Source organism: Carassius gibelio, chromosome B23 (genome assembly GCF_023724105.1).
Source record: "Carassius gibelio isolate Cgi1373 ecotype wild population from Czech Republic chromosome B23, carGib1.2-hapl.c, whole genome shotgun sequence".
Lineage (NCBI taxonomy): Eukaryota > Metazoa > Chordata > Actinopteri > Cypriniformes > Cyprinidae > Carassius > Carassius gibelio.
This window is the reverse complement of record NC_068418.1, coordinates 13,014,247-13,032,512: the sequence shown is the minus strand read 5'-3', so window position 1 is coordinate 13,032,512 and position 18,266 is coordinate 13,014,247. Positions and strand designations below refer to the sequence as shown.

General features: G+C 39.6%; 1 protein-coding gene across 2 annotated transcripts in view; it reads right to left on the bottom strand.

Annotated features, from left to right (window-relative positions):
* Window positions 1-3,821: 3,821 nt before the first annotated feature.
* LOC128012124 (nucleolar protein 4-like) overlaps window positions 3,822-18,266 on the bottom strand; it is a 92,437-nt gene continuing 77,992 nt past the window's right edge. The window contains exons 6-11 of one of the 2 annotated variants that reach the window (XM_052595126.1): window positions 8,891-9,249; window positions 7,965-8,144; window positions 7,615-7,803; window positions 7,040-7,162; window positions 6,733-6,937; window positions 3,822-6,420 (exon numbers count right to left, since the gene is read on the bottom strand). In XM_052595126.1, coding sequence (XP_052451086.1) covers window positions 6,203-6,420; window positions 6,733-6,937; window positions 7,040-7,162; window positions 7,615-7,803; window positions 7,965-8,144; window positions 8,891-9,249 — 1,274 coding nt within the window. In that variant the 3' untranslated portion in view covers window positions 3,822-6,202. The remainder of the gene's footprint in view (window positions 6,421-6,732; window positions 6,938-7,039; window positions 7,163-7,614; window positions 7,804-7,964; window positions 8,145-8,890; window positions 9,250-18,266) is intronic. The other variant, XM_052595127.1, reaches the window with a different exon arrangement.

The following is an 18,266-nucleotide window of genomic DNA, read 5'->3' as shown; positions in this document are numbered from 1 at the left end:
ACACATAATCACGTTTATTATTATTATTATTATTTTTATTATTATTATTACTATACACGAAGGGGACTTCCACTTAGCCTTATTTATTTATTTATTTGTTGTGCTAATTATAGTAACTAAACCAGTGGTGCACAGCAATATTGTGGACCCGCCCATGAGCGGTGACGTCATACGCTGCACCTTTATATTGCTGTTTAATATTATATTGGGCAGTTTAGCTTTTTAATGATTTTCTGTTTATTTTGAGTATTATGAGCTATATTTTCTGAATGACTTCTAGCTAGGCTTCTGTCATTTAGAATGTATAAGGTAACGAGATTAGGCTACTGCAGCCTATATAAATCATTCAATACATGTATTCTGGCGTCGCATAAAATGAAATAAGGAGATTATAGAATAAAGCTGTTCGAAAAACTTTATCATGACAGGAAAGCAGTCAGACTGTCTTTATGCTCAGGAACCAATAATGTTTGAGCGCGTCACCGCGTAATACATTGTTTCCCGCGTCCGTGATTGGTGTGTAAATATATTTAGGTCGAATCTTATCTGAGCAACATTAAAAGTTTTTTGTAAAGTAAACACACTAAAATTGCCACCTTGATGCGACTCCTATATGGCTTCAATGTATATTGGCTTAAAAGTGTGGGATATAGAGGCTGTGACCCTGGCTTTGAAAACCCAGCTGAAGTATTTTACAGTTTTCTATAAAGTCATCCTGTATAAGCTAAAGAACATTCTGTGAAAATGTGACCTTGATGTCTTTAATATTGACTGAGTGAGGCCATGTCAAAGATTGAAATCATATATCCTACATCACATATACTGTATTACATTGTGAAGTGAATAATATATTTTACAATATGCAATATAAATTACTCAACCCTCATATCAGGCCAGTAACAGTAAATAATACCTTTTATCGTATGCAATATAATTTACTCAACCCCTCCAAACTAGGCCAGTGCTTAACCCTATCCCTGCATTTCTGAACCACACAAGCATTAAAAGCCTTCCAAGTGGGCCATAATAATAAAAATAAAAATAATAATAAAAAACAAGATTCCTAAATAAATTTACAACCACACACAAGAGGAAATATTTGAATATTGTCATTGACCATGAAGAATCAACGTGACTGAGCGCTACTGATATTATTTTATGAACCCATTTTTATCATGAGGAACAAAGCAATGTAAGTTTCAGGTTTTAGTTAACAGACAAATACATTGATGCTGATTTAAAAGATTTTTTCTTCAGGAAGAAGAAAAGAAATACAGCTTTATTTGATATATAGCACACGGTTTTATTAGTATATTTAGCTTTGTGACGTACAGCTTGGGAGAAAAAAAAGTCACAATGTCATGTCAGTGACATCCCACTGGAGAAAGCTTCATCTCAAATCATTGGTTTTCATTAATGAAAGTGATATGTTAGGAGCCGCCCATGCTGTTTGCATTAAACAACAAAATTTTTTTTTTTTTTTCCATTTTCATTCAATCTTTCAGTTTCTTCACATATGTATGCATCAACACTTTTCTAAAGAATTAAAATATTTAGCCACATGTACTGAAAAAGTATTCACTGTTATATATATTTAACACAATAAATATTAAAAAAAGATTCATTTTGTATATATTATGGTATTAAAGTGGGAAATGGGTTGCCGATAGGACTTCTTTTTCAAATATAAAACAGCAATCATTTACCTGAGGTTTTCACTCTGCTGTTCTTGTACTCGAATACTTGATGTCTGCACACAACCAAGGGTGTGATAATGGCTTTTAATCATTAAGGAACAGAAAGCCATGTTGTCTCTAATAGTCAGAGGAAAAGATTAATTTACAACAAGCCTTCTTCATTTTGTGTATCTGTTGACAGCAGTTACAGAAAGTGATTGGGGTCAGAAATGGGGGTCTCCCAGACAAAAACACTGTCTTGTCTTACTGTAAATGCATGGAAAATCGCTGCAAGTCCCATTTCCCTTCACTATAAAGGAATCAGATCAAATTAAGCAGTGCCCGAACAGAAGAAGGGAAAGCATTTGAATTAAAAACAACAACAAAAATGAGAACAACAACAAAAAAAGAAAGAGAATCTCAAAAATCTGTACATGTAAACATCACACTTCCACTGAGTCCAAAATGAGAAGGAAAGAGACAGTTTCACATTGGTATTCGGTACATATCAAAACCAGAGCCGACGTCAGCAGCTCCTTATACAGGAGAGACCAGGAGGAAACCGAGACGGGATGGTAAAGATCCAAAGCACTGACAAATTAGAAAAGAGGACAGACTAAAACGGGGGAACCACATGAACTTGAATGCAGCTGTACACCACTGTGGTAGAAAAATAAAAGTCAAGTTGTTTTTTTCATGTCTTTCATTTCTTTCTTCTTTTTTTTTCAGAGCTATACATCTGATCAAACCAGAGCATTTTTCTTAAGTTGTGTAGTTCAGCAGCAACCATAACCAGCGTCACACCTGAATGCAAAGCCTGAACCCGTATATGTCCATCCGTCCGTGTCTTTGTGTGTGATGTCTTAATGACAGGTGGCCTGTTTAGTTCATATCACAGTAGATCGCGGTGCTGATTGAAAAACAACAAAACAAAAAGACCCCTCGAAGGGGCATTGAGGTACCAAATCAGAGCAGATATGAGAGCTGAAGGGGTTTCTAATACAATAAAGGGACATACGTGTATATATATGACAATCAGTTCGGTTAAGCCCCTTTAAAGGCACGGCGCATAACTAATCAGAAAACATAGTTTCCCAAACAACTCAGTCATACAGTACAGAGATAACAGTTATTTGGGGTTTGTGGCCTAAGGGAAATCAGGCATCAGGCTCTCGACGTAATTAACACTTTAAAGCCCGTGCGGCGTGGGACTGATTTCGCCCTCGGTGTGTGTATCTGCAATCCGATGTGACCGTGGTTTGGCTGGCTGCTTGGCATGTTGACATCCTCGTTTGGAATGTTATAGGCATACAGGACAAACTTCACATGTGATGTCGGTACAAAACGGTTCTGAAAAGACCACTTGCCGTACAAAAAGAATTACAAAATAATAGTAATCGAGATAATTATAATAAAAATAGGAATCAGATAAAAAGGTTTTGGACAGTGGGCCACAAGGCGTCCTCGGCGGCTAGCGTGAGAACTCGGATCTGAGAGTGAGAGGGGCTCTGATTATGGCTAAAATACCCCTCATTCTCCCGGGACACACACGGAACACAGAGCATGGAAACAAAACTGTGAACTAGTTACACCTTTGTCAAGATTGTCGTTTGCCTTGTTTTACAGTTTGTTTTTCAGTAGCTGTCCTTGAGCAAACTGGAGAGAAGAAACAGATGAACGCTTCGCTTTTTTCGGCTTCTTTCCACACAGATGCTGTTTGCATCTCCGTTGTATGGTTTTAGAAACCCATAGAAGAGCTCGGTAGCATGTGAGGTTGGCGTATAATCAGCAGCGTTCGACGGCAGTGGGACCCATATCAGACCTCAGCGAGAGAAAGACAGATGACCGAGACTCTATTACCTGACCTCTCAACATCTGTCTACTGTGCACTACGTGGAAAAGAAAAGCAGGTGACACAGAGAGAGATGAACAGAAATGGCAACAGCATAGAAAATGAGGAGAGAGGACTTGCTTTTCTAATCAAACCGATGAACGTGCAGGTCAAATTAGCCAGATTAGCCTGTCTAGGTCAAATTTCACTGCAAAAATCAGAAATTGTATTTTGAGAAAAATACTGTTTGGACAATTACATTTTTTTTTTGCATTTTTTTTCTAATTATTTTTTGTTAAACGACTTAAGAACATTTATCCCCAATTTTAATTAGCGTAACGCAAATAAAAAGAAAATAAGTGTTTAAACATCTCAGTGGTTTGTACTTGTAATTTGTCAATTGATTTAAAAAATATTTAAAATAAATGCATTACATTTATGTGTTATTCATACTGTAATAAATATGCATTACAGTATTTTTTTTTACTGTAAACAGTACATCATTACCGTTTTAAATGACTGAATTTGTAATGAACCTAAAGAGTTAATTTAACCATGCATTAGGGTTTCTTATTTGATTTATTTTGGTGTTAAACTTAGGAAAGTAAGACTTTTAAATATGTACAAATATTTAAGCAATTTGAAAGTTTAAATATTATTAAACAATTATATATCTCCCTATCTACTTCCTTATTACTTTAAGTCCTCTCCTGAAATAAAGAAATAGTGAAGACAGTTCGAGATGAGAGAGGTCAAGGACCCTTTTGTGATCAATGTTACACAGAGGAGAGGCCTCACTCTGTAAATTTTGCATATCATGTCTACATGTCTATAGAAATTCTAATCAACAACTCAATATTGAAGTGGGAGGCTGGACTGTGAAGGCCTACCATAAATAGAACACATCAAGAAATCATTACTTCTACATGTCCACTGTTGTGTTTTTTTTTTTGGGGGGTGTCAAAATTGCACAAGGGCACACATCATCATGGCTGTCGATCGTAAGTAGGTCCCGGTCATGTGATGATGAATGTCATGTCATGGTAGCCTCTCTGTATTAGTCTGTCTCCTTTAGGGCCAGAAATGCATTTGATTATCTTCTGCATTGCGATATTCTTTCTCCGTCCCCCACTAGCAGTGCAACACGGAGCCGGCGCCGAGCTCCTCAATCACAGATTAGCGCTGCCTCTGTGTGCAAATGGAGCAAAATTACAGTGACATGACTGTCAGTCCGTCCCTAAACAAATCTACACATTTTTAAACCTCTCCTGTTAAATAGTCAGTTCACTAAAGACCCTTCAGTGTCTCCGTCCGTGTCGTGCGTGTGTTCGTGTATGTCTGTGCACCAAGCTCGTATGCCAAAGATGATTTGATCCCAGTTGATCTTGAGATTTAGGCACACACCGCGCTTTTACAACAAATCAAACAAAAGCAAACACAAGCAGCCCTCAGTATTAAATCAAACGCTCTCGGCCAGAATGCAAAACGGCAGTTTTTCTTTTTTTTTTTATCTTTCTTTTGGATATTCCATTTCTGACTTTTTTTTGCCTTTTTTTTTTTTGCCTTGAGGTGCTCTGGTTGTGTTTGCGAGGCATGAGGTTTCAGGTTTGTGGCGTTACGTTGGAGTCCATAGCAGCAGAGTGGATTAATGGCCATTAAGAAAAGTCAACAGATAAAAGACTAACAAGCTTCCATTCTCCGTCTCCCTCTAAAGCAGAATAATAAGGTGGAGGAGGAGAGAGGACGTACAGGAGACATGGAAGGACACAAAGAGAAGAGGAGAACAGAGGGTGACCCGTACAGAGGAAACAAAGAGTTGGCGTCTGTTAAATGCATCAGGAAAGGTCCGTTCCCAAAACAAGTCCAGTGTATTTTTGCCATCAATACCTTGAAATGCATCGAAATATATACAGTACAACACATTTGGAGGAGGTGGAAAAGAAAACCCGCAGTTCAATCACAGAAACTAATTCACTCCCACTCTCTGCTTTCGATGTCTAAATCAGTGGACTGTGAAGTCGAGGACGGACAGGTGTTCATTTTCTTCTCCCACACACAGAGAGGGGAACACTGGGAGAGAGAGAGAGATAGAGAGAGAGCGGGACGGACAGGCTGAGGTATTTCCAGGTGAGCTTCCACCTGTGTATCTATATGCATAAATTAATGATTCAGAGGTCAGAGCGAATGGAAAAGTGCTTCAGGACACTGCGAGTGCTTATTTACAGCAAATACAAAGGTCTATTAGTTTCTTCTCGCTTTTTTGATCTTCTTTCTTTCCATTACGCCTCCAAATCAAAAGTGTCTTCATTCGTCTGGAGGATTGGCGTGCCGTAATTCCTCCCTTGAAGTAGCTAAAAGCGAGGAAAATCAAAAATCGATGGCTCTCAGCGGGGAACGTATGGCGGTTAAACAGAGGGAGGCCTTGGAGAAGGCATGAAATGCGGGAGCAGTGTGTGGAGGACGCATCGAACCGTGCGCTTCTGCACCGCAGTGTCCTTCAGAGATTCATTCATCTCCATCTCTAGGCCGCTCTCGTTGAAATGACATGAAAGCAAAAGCTTGATGAAGCTGTGTGTTTTCTCTCTTTTCTAACATCTTTAAGAGCCAGATGGTTTTCCTCAGTGACTGGAAAACCTCTTGTTAGGATCATGTGAGGGACGAGGGCATGTGTTTAGACAGAGTGTTGAGAATCGGGTCAGTTCTGTTGTAGTATGAGGTTCTCCAGCTCATCTGCCGATCGTAGCAGGAAGGCCGCGGACTCACGGTATCCTGCGATCAGCTGACGCACTGCCGCCACTTCTGTATGGCTGAGCTGAGCTGAAGCCCCGCCTCCTCCTCCGTTCCTGCCGAGGCTACTGGAGCTTGACGGGGACGAATTTGAGGCCAGAGACTTCATACTGAGATCAGTAGGCCCTGAACGGAGAAGACAAAAATATAATTACAGACATAAAAACAGATAAGAAGACTCAAGAAGAACCCAAGATGCATCTGTGAAGTTTCAGCTCAAAATACCACACCAATTTTTTATTTTGCTTATTTGGAGAGAAAGCAGAAACACGCTGTACTAGAGCATGTCTCTTTAAATCCAAATGATCTGATGCTCCTTTAGTTGCTTGGTCGAGAACCACTTTTTAATGCATTCTAGCCCTTATATGTTGTAATTTATTTGTAAATCACATTTTAAGACAAATTTGCAGTAAGGATGCTGCCAGCTCCCTCTCTCACCGTTGGTCTGGGCGGTAGCTGTTGTCAGGGACGCGGGGTGTTGCATGCTGGCACACAGTCCACCAAAACCACGGTAACTGTAGTTGAGGCCTCCATTGATGTATAGCTGGTCCTGTGAGTAGGCTGAGGCAGCAAGGGAGTACGCAGAGTGGGTCAGCGAGACCGGCTCACGAGAGACCGCCTTATCCAGCGGTAACGGCTCATCCTGAGAGAGAGATGAATATATCAGGCTAGCTCGGTTTTAAAATAAACAGAGACACCAAGATGGTTCCACAAGCATCACATACACTTATACAACACTACTTACGTGTGCCTGGTAGACATCCATGCGCATTCTTTTGGCAGCTTTGCGTGATTCACTCTCACAGGCGGCTGCTAGAATGTTCTCAGCCAGGGCTGAGGTCAGGTGGGGCGGCGTGGGTCGGGTCTGCTAATACACACAGTACATTTAATATATTACCTATTATGGACTCATTTTATGGGTCATGGTGAAAGAACACTTCATTTCTCAGAATCTCATTTTATATGTAACATGTTATACACTACCATTCTTTTTTTTTTTTAAAGAAGTCTCTTATGCTCACTAAGGCTCCATTTATTGAATCAAATATTATTAAAATAACTATTTTCTATTTGAACATATTTTAAAATGTAATTTATTCCTGTGAAGTCAAAGCTGAATAACTCCATTCTTCAGTGTCACATGATCCTCAGGACATTTAATTAAAATTGCAACTCCATCAATATTAATTTAGAATTTTTGCCCTTATCACTAAACAAAACTGTATTTCTCGGTATCTGTTCTCTGTTGACCACAAGGGGGCAATATAAGTCATCTAACCATTACAAAAAGCAGAAGGGGCTCAATGTGTCAGCGTGTACCTCCATGCCGTTCTTCTTCATACGACGGCAGGATTTGAGGTAGGTACGAATGCGTTTGCGAGCGCGTTCCTGGAACTCTGGGAACTGACGGCTGCAGGACTCAATAATGGCCTGGATCTTCTCTTTAGGCTGTTTAGAGATCGGCACCATACGGTCAAGGTTCTCATCCACAAAGAGACGCACAAACATCTAGAAAAAGAGAGAGAAATGTATTACTTCACCTAAGAATGAGGTGTGGGTGAAATCCACTCATAAAACACATATTGAGGAATTCTAGTTTCACTTGCAAATAACTTTTTAAAATCTTTTTATGAAGTAGAAAATAATGAGTTGAATGCTCTTATACTCACGTTAAAAGCCTTCAACCTCTCTGGATCCACTCCTTCTACATCATTGATCTTATCACTATCGTCGTGGTCGTCGTGGTCATCATCATCATCATCAGCCGCCTGAGGCCGACCAACAGTTAGATCTTCAGGGCATATCTCCATCTTTATTGAATCATAGCTGCCTGAACTGTATTGAGGAGACTGCAAAAACACACAAAGAAACCAAGGTAAGCCTTATAGTCTGCAAGAGCGTATTGACGATCAGAAAAGACTTTCAAAGGAGGACACGGACTGAAAGACGTATCAAAAATTCTACCAATAAGGCCATTCATGGCCACCGACGGCGCTTCGGCTGATGAAAACCACATCTTCAAGGTCTAAACAGTGTTATTCAGACATTCTCGCTACAGAGAGTCTTGGGGCTGCAATTGAGATCGTGAATCTGTTCATTCGAAATATAGTTTTACGCTCTTCTTTTCACAAAGACAATACAATTGAGAAGGAGATGGGAAGCAACAGAGGCCGACCATGGAAAAGAGGAATGAAATGAAAGTTTCTATTCAGACCGGAGCCTTGCTCGGCATATTGTTCAAACCTCTCTGCATCTGTCAGAATGAAAAACGCTCCTGTGTCACGCTAGCTAACTGCATGAATGAGGTTTGATTGAGAACCTTTGCATCTGTGGATTCAACTCAAAACGCTCAAACCAAACGAATCTGTTGTGTTCAAGGGTGAAGGAAAAATCTACAGGCATCGCCAGGAGCAAGATTAGCAAATACGTGTCTTATAAAGTTAGGTACTTCGTTTTCAAGTTAGTACTAAACTAAAAAAGAAGTAACGATACCAGAGAAATTTTATCGCTACTGGCATTGACTTCTCAAATTTTGGTATTGAGACAATTATAAGTTGCATTCAGCATTTTTATGGTCCTAAATGATTGTATATACCTTGTTGTTATAGTCCCTGATATCTCGGTCAAGGCGTAGCTCTGAGGATTTGGGGTATTTTCTGCGCAGCTCCTCTGCGTGCTCAGGGTTAAAGGTCGCCAGCATGGTTGCAGCACTGGGCAGGGCCTGACTCAGTCTGTCGCTGAGGTTGACTGGTTGCTGGTCCTCTAAAGATGAGGATGAGGAAGTTGTGCTGAAGTCGAGTGGCGCCGCGGTACCGTTTCCGTTGCCGTTAACCTCAGCGTACGAGCCCGATCTGGGTCCTGTCCCCGTGCTGTCATTCACTCCGGCCACACCTACCGAGGGAGGAGTCAGAGTGCGAATCCCATTGCCACTCCCACTTTCAGAAGATGAATCATCTAAAACATACACAAGACAGCCAAAAATAACTTTAACAACAGACAACACATCGTACTGATTCAACAACGTAAAGTTTGAGTATTCTTAAAGGTGCAGCATGTAATTTATAGCTCTAAAACATAATGATAATTTCTCAAACATTCCCAGATTACTGGTCAGAAAAGCAGGCAGTAATGCACCAAAACATAGTTTATAAGTTATAAGTTATCAGTTTTGGTCCTCAAACAAGCAAAACAATGTTGAAAGTGCCACAGAGCAACAGTGCGTAGGGCAATGAAGCAATGAATAGTTCACTTATAGTAATACTGGAACAGAAGAAAGGATTTTACATTGATGTATGTGGTGTTCTGTACTCTCCAGGTCGAAGAGCCGGATGTATGAAAATTAGTTCATGAAGAGATCTATACCACAGCAGAGCTGAATAAAGCACCACACACACTTAGACACACGGAAGCATACACCCCAGTGCGTTACAAATTACAAATATTTTTCTATTCATGGCATGCAGTGCAAGTTTCAATAGAAATGACATGAAAGTACATTTTACTATAAATGCTTGTCAGTACATTTGTCCAATTTAACCTTATTTCAAAGACAATAGAAGTAATTATGAAATTACATAAATATGTACTTAAATTGAACCTAAGTGGGTCAAAAATCTATGTAAAGTTGAATTAACTGCATTTAATATGAATATAAGCTAGAATATATATTTTTTTTCTGAATTTAAATTTACAAATTATAATAAAAAACATGACTGACTGACCAAAAAATAATCTTGCACATACAAAACAGATACCTCAGCATACTAATGGAAAATCTAGATATAAAGAACTGTGAAAAGAAGAAAGAAGAAAAAAAAGACATGCATGTAAAGCTAAAGGGGGAAACAACAACGAGGGCAGAATTGGGGTCAGCGTACAGTGCCAGCAGGAAAAACAGAGACAGAGGGAAGAAAAAGAGAAGTCAGGATGGATTGGATGTAGAGGAGAGGGCACAGGCCGGATGGAGAAGGAGGGATAGAGATTGGATGAAAAGAGGGAGGGGGTGATGCGAAGTGAGTTAGGGGACGAGGGCAGTGCGAAGCAGGTCAGAGTCAGGGGCACTGAACATCGATGGAGGAAGGGAGAGAAGGATGGGGGATGGTGAAATTATCAGTGGAGGACACTGGAAGAGAGGACGTGAGAGGGAGGAAGATAAAAGAAAGCTGGGTGCTACAGAGAGGGAGAGGGGCAGAAAGAAAGAGGGATGAAAGAATAAGCCAGAGAGTGAGAGTGAGGAAGAAAAAGAGACATTGAATGTGTGTAGGGGTGAGCATGGCAGAGACAGCCGCATATTTATTGGAGTATAAAGAGTATTCATGCAGGGAGAGGAAGGCCGGACTAATGCCTGCCAGCTCTGCTAAAAAGCTCTAAAGCGTACGCGCACACACTCTCACAGTTTTTCTTGCCATTCACTCCTTCACTGGTCTTTCAGGAAAGGTGTTTGAATGACAGATGAGAGAGCTCCAAGTGTAATGTCCATAAAATGTGTGAGTGTGCACACGGGCGCTGCGGTGGATGTGTCTCTTATGCGCCGTGATGTGCTGAATACACTATTTGCTTGCCTCTGCTCAGGAAACAGCTGCAGCAGTCAGGCTTTTGAAGTGCAGAGACTGGGCCGAGGCTGCCGCTGCGTTTCTCTTGGGTATGTTTCGACCAGCTTGCAAATGGTTGGCAGTTACACTGGCACTTCACTCTTTTCCTGTGCACACAGGCTCCAGTATTCACTTTTTTCTACACTTTTGCAGTACACCCAACATCCTTTAAAATCACATGGGGGGGTTCTCTCCTCAACCACCACCAGTGCGCAGCAAACAAAGTGGGTGCAGCATCCACTAGCTGTTGAAAAGCGCTGTGCTTCTTTAATTGTGGATACTATGAAACATAATTTTTTTGTTTTTCTGGATTCTTTAATGAATAGCAATGTCATAAGAACAGTATTTATTTGAAATAGACATTATAGAGGTCTATACATGCATCCTTACTGACCCCAAACAGTAGTTTATACGATAATAAATATGAATAATATGAATACTAAAAATTAAATTAATGATATTATAGCATTCTATTTATGTTTTGATCATACATAACATGAAAATGATTTTAGTAATGTATGCAATTGACATTGATCGGTAGACCGGATGTTAGAAACCTGATAACCAAGTAGAAAAGCATGAAAATAGGTTAAAATATTGCTAAAATCGAAAAAAGTCAGCTGGCCAGTGCCACTTTAGAGCATTAGCTGTGTGTCCACACAGAATTAATCTCAGTGATAACTGGACTGATGGGAGCTGCTTTTATCACAGTAGTGTAATATTCAGACCAGTTCAGAAAAACAGGCACAAAGACCCCTGCGCTTTCTAGCAAGGCCAGTGGAAGGGAGTTTGATAACCTCTTATAACAATATGAATCCCTAAAAGCAGGTGGCAGCTTCCTGGAGCTCTCCTTTCTCATTCGATGCAAATAATGACAGCCAATAAAACCACTTAACCGCGTGACAAGCGTGAAATATGATTAGCCCTGGCTCATGTCAGTCAACTGGCCCCAGTCCAGTTCACTCCTGCAGAGAGAGTTCCCCTTTTAATCATCCAGAGTAAAAGCCATACAGACAAGCCGACTGCGTCTGAACATCCTCCATCCATCCATCCTGCTTTTAGACTCAAATTCTGCCCATCCTACAAATACAACAGTTAAGGGTCAGTTTAAAACATGTTATATATTTCATGTAATGTTTTAAAAACTCATTCTACTTCTATTCAATGTAAGCTGTAAAAAAAATATATACATTTTTGAGGAAACAAAACAGTGGTCCGAGTGATTGTCGCTATGTTTATTGCCACAATTACTCTAGCAGGTGTGTGTGTTTGCATGTGACACACACAGACACGCAGAAGGGTGCAGGCACAACAGTCGATAGCACCGCTGTGCTTCCTGTCTCAGAATCTCAGTAACGACCAATCAGGCGTAATGATCCAGTCTACACAGCAGGGCCTGTGAGGAGTCACCATGAAGCAAACATTTCATCAAGGGGTGCTGTCCGTGTGCTGATTGGCTGAGATGACAGACGGTGTACTTTTCGAACCCCCCACACATATATACTAGGCATCTAAACAGGGTTGCAGCAAGCAGGAGCGAATGAAAGATGATCGGCTCTTTTCTTGCGCAGTAATTGACTGTTTTTTTTTAATTCATGCGGACGACCTCCAATTAGTGTGCTCCTCTGATAAGCCTGAGCCCGTCAGTCAACTCCCCCCACTGCAGTCTAACAGAATCTTATTCACCTCTTCAGAACAGCACAAGTCGATGGGTTGCTTCAATGACAAATCACACACCTGATTTTCATGGTGAAAACTGTCTAACGGCTAAGCATAGCACTCAGCACTTATTTATAAATACACCATAAATTAACTACAATTATAATTTTTTACAGAATGTAAAATGATAAACTGCTTCCAATGTTCCTTATTTGCTAGAAGACAAAAAATTTGAATAATTACCTTAAATACATATGATAATATACATGCACACAAATTTTGTAATCATAGTTTTTTAATATCTATCTATCTCTATCCATCCATCCATCTATCTATAATATATATGTATAACTCAAAAAACCACTACAGCAGCAGAAGACCACACCGGGTGCCGCTCCTGTCAGCTAAGAACAGGAAACATAAGGCTACAATTCACACAGGCTCACCAAAATTGGACAATAGAAGATTGGAAAAACATTGCCTGGACTGATGAGTCTCAATTTCTGCTGCAACATTCAGATGGGAGAACATGAAGGCATGGATCCATCCGTCCTTGTCTCAAAGGTTCAGGCTGCTGCTGGTGGTGTAATGGTGTGGGGGATATTTTTTTGGCACACTTTGGGCCTCTTAGTACCAACTGAGAATCATTTAAATGCCACGACCTACCTGAGTATTGTTGCTTACCATGTCCATCCCTTTATGACTAAAGTGTACCCATCTTCTGATGGCTGCTTCCAGAAGGATAATGCATCATGTCACAAAGCTCAAATCATCTCAGTCTGGTTTCTTGAACATGACAATGAGTTAATTTTACTCAAATGTCCTCCACAGTCACTAGATCTCAATCAAATAGATCAGCTTTGGGATGTGGTGGAATGGGAGATTCGCATCATGTATGTGCAGCCGTCAAATCTGCAGCAACTGCGTGATGCTATCATGACAATATGGACCAAACTCTCTGAGGAATGTTTACAACACCTTGTTGAATCTATGACACAAATAATTAAGTCAGTTCTGAAGGCAAAAGGGAGTCCAACCCGGTACTAGCAAGGTGTACCTAATAAAGTGGCCAGTGAATATATATATATATATATATATATATATATATATATATATATATATATATATATATATATATATATATATATATATATATATATATAATGTATATAACCGCCTCCTCATTTTAAAATACCATCGCATGCTACTGATATGTATATACATACACATTTTTACATAACATTTTCTATATACATTTTGAATATATATTTAGTTTCAATTTAAATATATTTTTGTATATCTAAAGTACAACTGATGCAAAGGAGGGAAATTCACTCCTTCCATCCCCATCGATCCATCTCGACCACTTTCTCTCACCTCTGCACAACAGAGACCCACCCTGTCTGCTTGCACCACCCCTCCTCTAATCTCAGTTCTGCTAAAAAAAAAAAAGAGCTTGGATACTGGAAGTGAAAGAGGGAGAGCTGACAGTGCGGTCCAGCTGCGCTGAATGTCACAGTGATTCATTGGGGCATTTAGCGCACTGGGGACAAGACAACACTGGAGTGTGTGTGTGTGTGTGTGTGTGTGTGTTTAAGAGGGCAAGGGTCTAACAGGCACAAGGGCACTCACACAAACATGCTGATTGAAACCAGGCTTGTTGAGTTGCTGTCAGGTTGTGAGGATGGTCCACAGACAGTCAATCAATGCTTTACCCATGATTCCCCAGGGGTGTGGGGGCAGAGGGCAGACGGGAAGAGCAGAGTGCTGCATCAGCCACCAGCTGCCAACAACCTCATCATAAAATACTTCCTTAACACAAACCTATACAAAACCACAAATGCACATAACCAATACTCCCTCGCTTTGAGACATCCAGTTATATTTATACACACGCACTATGGCTGTGTTCCACAATTAAGTGAGCTACTTACCAAGAACGCATTTTAAGGCATCACAGGTTAAGGCCGAAGCAATTAATGTCACACCAAATTGTAAAATCTTCACACAATTCATTCAATACTGGACAATATATCAATAATTTTGTTCAATCTAGTTAAAAAATTTTGAATGATTTTTCAAAGTTGTCAATACAACAAAGACTACTGGACTATGTGATTTTCAAGAAAACATTATTTTAGACTTCCTACTTCAAAATCTTGCGTGGCATATTGGCCGCCATTTCTTAGTCCTGTAAGTATTTGCAAAATTTACTAACAATTTCAGAGTAAAAATTGTTTCAAATTAAATCCTACATGTTTTTTTTTCCAGTATAGCATTATTTTTTTGTGGTGAACAGGCTGTGCAGTGTTCGTGCCATTGTAAAGCATTTCAAATCATTCCCTTGCAACATTGTATTCAGTTAGGATGGTGTCTGAGTGAGCTGCATGCTAAGTTTTGAAACCATGCTTGTACAGTATATTCCGTTAGGTTTTTCAGCTCTCCGTGGGCATTAGAAAAGCTGACTGGCCACTCAAATCAGTGAACTCAAGTCTCATTCTTATCAAATCAAAGAAATATGCACTTCTCTACACTGTTTGTAATAACTTGTTAATTAAAATGAACCATACTTCAAACTTTACTTGACTTAAACACTGATTCTTCTCAGGATTATGCACAAACAATTTAATCAATATGATTTAATCTACAACAGCGATTTCATATTTTACAGGAGCCAGTATAAATCAATGTTTTCATTGTAGTCCGGTTTGAGAAAATTGATTTAAATAAACGCTACTGATAAAGCATGGCATTAATTAAGGGGATTGTTTCTTTAATGCAGCAATGGGCCAATAAATTAAATTAAACTATGTCATGCAAGCAGCATAGCCTGTAGCTCCCGCAGTGTGTAGGGGACAGTGGACCACCGGGAAATCTAGTTCACCATTCAATAAGCTCAATTGTACAACATCAGAACAACTAAAGCATGAATCATAGAGCTAAAAATACAACTTAACCATGTGGGCCTTCACACATGCACACACACACACACGTGCACGCATAAGCATGCCAAAACTCACAGCATGCAAACACTTACACATGCTTCAACACACATGGTAAAATTTGCACAGAAATTCACAGGATCAAGCACAGAAAATTAAAAAACATGTTTTTTTTTAAATGCATTAAAAAAAAGTATTTAAAAAAGCATAAAGATCTAATGCTATGATGTCCAGGTATTTAAGTGTCCAAAGTGGCATTGTATTTTAACAAATCAAAAAGCATACACAAACCAATATACTCAACTCACTCAATGGTCAATTTATGAGACCATGAGACTACACATGGCGTGACTTGTATTCCATTTGCCACAAACAAATAATCCACTGTTTCATTCACGCACACACACTCAGACAAAGAACAGAGCTCTTTACACCCGCGCACGCTTATGCATGTATATATTCATGCATAAGAATGTCTGTTTTTCCAAATAATATACTGAATGTGCATGCATATGTATACAGCATACCAGCATATAAAAAAGAAGTGCAATTAAGAGTGTATATATTATGGATGTTATAGTGATATGACCACAGTTTGGAGGCTAAAACTCTCAAATGCAACTTTCTGTTCAGGTAAAACCACTCTCATTATTTAAATTCTCATCATTTACTCACCCTCATGCCATTTCAAACCTGTATGATTTTCATTTTCTGTTTAAAACCCATTTTGAAGAATGTTTCAGCTGTTTTTTGTCCATACAATGAAAGTCAGTGGAGTATGAAATAATGCTGGAGACGGACCCCACTGACATTCACTCTATGGAGAAAAAAAAACACTTCAGGGTTTGGAGTGACATAAGGGTAAATAAACAATGGCAGAATTTATATTTTTGTCTCAAATTATTATTTTAAGTGTTTATTCCCTCAACTTGGAAGCGCAGGCCATCATTTCACTTATTTTTGGTAGAATTTACAATGTGGTTTCCTCATTTATTCACCAGTGTATGTCATGTCTCTGTCAAAGAGATATTCATTATGAGAGTTAAGGCTGGTTCACACGGCAGGATAATTAAGCCGATTTTAGTCCTGATTCACCCCTTCCCACAATCTTAGGATGCTCCGATTATCTGAAAATAATCTGATCAAATATTCCTGCCGTGTGTGGTGTGTTAAGACTGCTCTCCTCTGCTCGGAAGAACGTCGGGACCGCTCCGATCTCAAATCAGGGATATCCAACATGTTGGATTTATTTGGCCCGATTTCTTCTCGTGTGTGGTGTCCCCCAAGGACAAACAGTCACGCAGCCTGTGGACTGTGGCGTGTAGCCAATCAGAAAGTGAGGTGACGAGGCGGTGAGGAAGTACCGGGAAACAAAATCAAAACAGCCGGAGTATATAATAAAACAAATATAACAAATACAAATAAAGTCGATGGGCATAACTACATCCACAACTGCAGTCCACCAGAGTACATGGAAACGAATATATGAATGTTTATTTAAACTGTTATTAATCTGTGTAGTACGTAAAACAACAACTTTCCTCCATATCATGATGTAGCAAATATAGTCCATGTTCGCGTTGTCTCCACCTCTTTGACCATCGCCTTTTCTTGTTTTTCTTATGTTTTTTTTCCGTTAAAAACAAAGCACATTCCTCTTCATCCGCCATGATTGTTTACTCTAAAGTCACATTTGATCTTGAGGGATTTTGCGAGATTTCCCGTCTGACCTGGCAATGGTCGGGAGACAAATCGGTTCGTGTGTGAAGTGTTGATATTGCCGTGTGGCTGCACACCACACACTGAACGACCAAAACTGTTAGACCTGTGATTTTTTAATCACCGTGTGTGGGGTCTCTCAGGTTTGGAAAATCGGCCGACAATTTTAAAATCGTCCCGTGTGAACCAGGCCTTAAGACTTGTCTTCACCTAAAATGCCTTATTTTAAACACGGCCCCACATATCTACATCACTGTGTTGGAAGATTTGATCACCGCCCTAATGTTTACGCAAATAAAAGAAGGACCAACTTTTATTCTTTATGTAGTACTGTTGTGTGTTTCCAAATATGGTAAGGGGCGTAACACTGGCCAATCACAATGCACTGGATAGCTGGCCAATCAGTGCACACCTCACTTTTCAGAACAATGAGATTTGTAAAAATCAACACGTTTTAGAAAGGTGTGGCAGAGAGGAGCAACAATAATGTATGGTATGTGAAAAATAATGTGTTGTTTATTTTTTACCTTAAACTACATAAATTGCATTAAATCAAATATACAAAATAATGTTATTTTTTATCATCATTTAAAAAAAGTTCAGAATTTCGCAGTTCAGGGAGTTAATTATAAGAAGCACTTTGACGAGACTTTGCTCAAGCATTTTAAAACGACAAATCTAGCATTTCAGATGCTGTGCAATGAGATCGGTCCATTGGTTGGTTCAGTTTTATGCTATGCCATTACAAAGTCACACGCCTTTTTTGATGCGCATTAAGGAATTTATTCGGTAAAAGTTTTTCCATCATAGTTAACGCGCATGTTTTCTTACCGGATAAGAAATGTATCCTTCTTAGTAGAGCGTATACGCATTTATGCACATCTTGGCGTTTCTATTCAGCGTTTATTAAACCGATATCCCAAAATGTGAATAAAAATAGGTGGATGGCAACACAGCTATTGGAAGTTTTGTTTTGCGGTTCATCTTGTACATACAATCATTGTGACATGACTCACAAGACAGTTTGAGAACTTGAGAGGAAAAGTCAGACTGATCATAC